At 37.5% G+C, this 4720-nt stretch overlaps 1 protein-coding gene across 5 annotated transcripts in view; it reads left to right on the forward strand.

Annotated features, from left to right (window-relative positions):
• cacnb2a (calcium channel, voltage-dependent, beta 2a) overlaps positions 1 to 4720 on the forward strand; it is a 73152-nt gene that overhangs the window by 31421 nt on the left and 37011 nt on the right. The window contains exon 1 of one of the 5 annotated variants that reach the window (XM_024279858.2): positions 1145 to 1430. The exons of the other annotated variants lie outside the window; for them this stretch is intronic. Coding sequence (XP_024135626.1) covers positions 1398 to 1430 — 33 coding nt within the window. The 5' untranslated portion in view covers positions 1145 to 1397. Of the gene's footprint in view, positions 1 to 1144; positions 1431 to 4720 lie in introns of those variants that run through there. 5 annotated transcript variants of the gene reach the window in all.

Genomic DNA, 4720 nt, shown 5'->3' on the forward strand with positions numbered 1-4720 from the left:
TTTGGTCAGGAGTGCGACTTATATGTGTTTTTTAATATAAATAAATAGCAACAACAACTGCTAGGTTGTAAATACAGTTTTAGCTACTGACAGCAACGCAGAAGAAGAAGCGCCGCTCACTCCTACATCGGGTTTGGTGGAATTGATCCAAAGCGAGGATGAAAAAATGAATAGATTTGTTGAATTGTTAGCCTGTTCATTGTGTCATGATTATTCTAACACTAAAATAAGTGTGTTACTAGATTCCTCGTGTTTTATGAAGCTATAGTAGTAAAGCACGTCTATAATTGTTATCTATTCCGTTTATTATTATTTGCCTTTCAAGATGAAATGTCTGTCTTTGTTCTTTGAAAATATCTCCTAAAAGTTTGACTTATTTATTACTTTTTCTGGTCTTTATTGAGCTTTTTTTGCAACCCATAGTCCTAAAAATACAGTTTATCCAAAAAAACGACTTAGATTTTAGCTAAAATTGCCTAATATTAATTAAAAGACCACTGGAAACATTTTAAAGTAGATAAAAAGTTAATTTCAGTGTGACTAGGTGTTTTCTTCGATTGATTATTACTAGAGGACTTACAGTTGTACTTTGTTTTAAAAAAATTGATCTCATGTTTTAATACATTTATATGACAAGGTCTTTTTAATGTATGTAAAGCAGCTTTTACTGTACAAGTTTTTCTGCTATGCAGGCGCTCGCCTTGTTCTTGTGATCCGGCTCAGAGAACTTTTACACAGAAAGCAGAAACCACAGCCTTCATTTCGGTGTGTGCCATCAAACAAACAGATGAGGGGGGGTTTTACTGGAATTCATCGTATTGATGATGAAAGCAAATATGGCATTTTGACGATGCAGCGGGGAAAATTACTTCCTGACGTTCGGGTCTTAGCGGCATGTGCTGTGACGGCACAATGAGATCAGAGCCTTTGTGTCTCTGGCGAGTTCACCTCCCGAAGCTGGAACAGATGTAAACTCCTCACAACTCCTGCAACTGCTTATGGGATTTTCTGGAATTTTCAGGCCGGCCCCATTGGCCGGAGATCTTACTTCCTAACTAACTAGCTGTGTGTGTGTGTGACAGAGTGTGTGGGAGGGGTGAGGGCTTGTTTTTGGGACTTGAGGACGGTCGCAACGCTCTGAAGGAGTGCTTTTCCAGGCGTGGGAACGACGTTTGGCTTTTCTCTGCCTCTGAGGGACTAAAGTAGGCCAAAGAGAGGAGCCAACATTCTTCTCCGGCTGCACGTTTGTGAGCTGCTCCCCTCTGGAGCCGTTTCCAGGGGATTTGTAGGAGTGAAGCCGTTTGGCTGGTAGGAGTTCCTGTGCTCTGGGAGAAGATGGGCAGCAGCTGAGATTTTCTCTTAGCCTGCCTGAACGACGCAGCGACAGCAGGAGAGAAATGTTCCACTCTGCCAGTGAGGAGTCAGATTTGGTGAGTTTGTGTAAACATGTGCTTCTCCTCTGGTGTTTGAACAAAGAGAAGGAGCTGCACAACCTTAAGTTTTCCTTCAGCGCCGGTGAAGTTTTCTGGAAACGTTCGATTTTGAGAAAACTGGTGAGCAACAAGTTCCAGTAATGAGCTGAGACGCTGGTGAGCAAAAAAGGAAAGAAGGAGCCGTCATAATGAGTTTGTGAGATCAGAACGTCGTCCAAAAACTCTGAAAACTTTGTCTCGCATGAAACAGTGGCTCTTTGTTCTTCCTTCATGTGTTACTTTAGTTCAATCACTGCAAAAGTAAATCTCATTTTTAACGTTTATTTTCTTGACTTTAGTTATTTTAATGGCTGTGTGGAAAAAAGATATGGATAAAAAAGCTTTTTTATGTCATAAATCAACTAAAATTATGAAACTTCTGGTACTATAATGATGCTACAAAAACACTAATTGTAACTACTGAGTAAATGTGGTTTTGATTCAAACATTTGAACACAAATCCTTTAATTATGTCTTAAAATGTTTCAATTCCAACCAAGTTTATTGATTAAAAAAACAGTTTTTACACAATAAGTGATTAAAATGAACAAAAGTAGAACTTTTCTTACCAAAATTATATATATTTTCAATAAAATCAAAACAGAAAAGCTGTTTTTGTGTGTATTAAATGGAGATATTTTGAGGGATTCAATTTTGCATTTTAGTCAATTAAGGTTTACAGTTTAGTTATAATTGACTTTCAACCAAAGTATATATTGAATTAAAGTTTCAAGAATTAACATTAGCTACTTTTAACCCCAATTTTTATGAAAAATAAATAGCTTTTAAGTAGATACTACATTTGTCATTTTACAGACAAAGTGGTTTGTTGCATATTTGAGACAATAAGAGGAAAAAATCTGAAGTAAAAATGTGATATTGTGAAGCAAGAACGGACTCCAAAGCCACAATATTGATGCATCATTTGGTTTTTCGGTGTGAATGATGTTTCCTGATTTGTTCGTTAGGTCTTGATTCATTTTTAACAAACACTAAAGTAAGTGTTTAATTCAAATTTGGTGCATGAGTTACTGCTTACAGGGTTCAGGCATGGCGGCTGCTCTGAAACGCTGCTTTGTCGGCGACCAAAGAGGGATTGAGAAAAATGACTGAGCCACCTACACAACAACGGTAGCACTGTTTCAGTCCTAATTGATGAGAAAAACAATTCTACAGAAGTGCTCGCATCAATTGAAATTGGTAAAAAACTTTATTTAAAATGTCAAAAGTGTCATTCATCGGCATACATACATTTTTAAGTGAAGTTTGAATCTATACTTTTGCAGAAAACTTAACTTTTTACCCACAATGCAATTGGATTACACTGAGCTGGAGTTAAAAAAAAAAAAATAAGTGAAGCTAACTGATCACCGCTTGCTCAAGCGTGTTAGCCTGGGCAGACTCTTCCTAAAAGGGGCCGTCTCACGTTGTGACATCAGCACGTGAGGACCCGCTCGTTTTCGTGGGCATGGGAGGGGCTGCTGTAGAGAGCGCGGATCAAAATACCTTCTCACTTTATAGTGAAGAATGAACATTATGATACACTTAAAAGCTCAAACTGTTGATTTTTCATGGTATGGCACCTTTAATTTTGAATTTTTATAGCAAAAAAAAATGTTTTTGCACTTGGAGGAGGTGGTTTTTGAGGCATACTGAAATTTACTTAGTTTACAAAACTGCAATTTAATTAATTAAATGTGTCACGTGACCAAAAACGGAGCTACAGCGTCACACAACTAGTTAAAAGTTGAGTGTAGTGCTGGGCAATATAACAATACATATCATGTGGGCGGAGTCTCCTCTATCAGTCTTATTTGTTTATTTTTATTGCTGAATTTTTGTGCAAAAATGTAGGAAACTTAAAACTTTTGTGCACTTTCTAAAATGTTTCTCATTTGTGACAGTTCAGCAACATGTTACTTGTCAGAGAATGACTAAAACTATGCTTTATTTTGGTATATCGTGATATGTATATCGTTATTGTGATATAAAATGATTTGTATCGTGATATACAATTTTTTTCATATTGCCCATCACTAGTTGAGCATCTTTTTGATCCTCAGCCCATTTGTAAAACCACTATTCCCCCAAAATCTCTTCATCCGTATCCCACGTTTGGCCTGAATAAGACGCCGACGTCTCCTTTGATAGATGATAATAAGCGCTAATACTGTGGCAGATATTTAAATGTAAATCATGTTCACATCCATGTTTTAAATAACAAATCACATGAGTTAGTACAAGTGTAATTGCAAAATTGTGTTTTTTTTTCATCATTTCTAGAATTCCGATAAAGTTTTGCACATATTTGTTACAGAAACGCTGCTATTGTTGGACAGGATAAACAATCAGAACAGAGTGAGGATAATAGACTAGATGAAAGACTCTGTGACTTTCACTTGTCTGCCACCCACCTGCTTGGTGGTGCTGCTGTCTGTGGTGCAACAGCAGAGAAAAACCCCCTTGGAAGTGTGTCGTTCTCCGGGGAGTTCCTCGGTTCCTGCAGCGAGTCTGAATGTGCCTCGCATAGGTAATCAGTGTATGGAAAAAGATTAATGAGGCTGAAACGCTGTAACCTGCTCACTGTTGGAGTCACGTCATGTTTGTTTTCGGTTGATGGAGTGGTTAGAAGTTATCTGCTGTGTGCATCAGACAGTTTGCACTAAACAGCTGCAACGGTTGCAGATTGTTTCACAATTACTGACCAAACGCAGTGTAAGTTAATGTTTTGGGAGAGCAACATTGATGCAAAAGATCATTTGATTGGGTAACTTTATTTTCACCCATTGACTGTATATAGAGAACTGGATTGAGTGACTCCTCCCCCATCATTGTCTTTCAAATAGGAAGTGCCTGCTGGTTCCAAGAAGCAAAAATCCCATAGAGTTCTATTGAGAAATAAAAGGTTATTATTCAATCATTCTATTTGTGAGAATAACCGTTCTTCTTCTAATACCTTTTTTTAAACATCTTCTTGCTTCATGTGTGCTTATGGATGAAAACTGAAAAATATAAAGTTGAAAAAAAATATCTTACTAATCATATTTTTCATCATCATGAGTTATTCAAGTTATAAACTTAGAGAAATGTGTTGCTTCAGATGAAAGGGGTGTGAACTTTGAGCAATCTCACTCCTGATTGGCGACAGTAGTTGCCATAGAAACGTGGACTCCAACCGACTCGGAACAATCACTGCCTTTTGGCTCCAATATGGCGACTGAATCCGGTAAATATCTACGGGTGGCATA

The sequence above is a fragment of the Oryzias melastigma genome, linkage group LG20 (assembly GCF_002922805.2).
Source record: "Oryzias melastigma strain HK-1 linkage group LG20, ASM292280v2, whole genome shotgun sequence".
Lineage (NCBI taxonomy): Eukaryota > Metazoa > Chordata > Actinopteri > Beloniformes > Adrianichthyidae > Oryzias > Oryzias melastigma.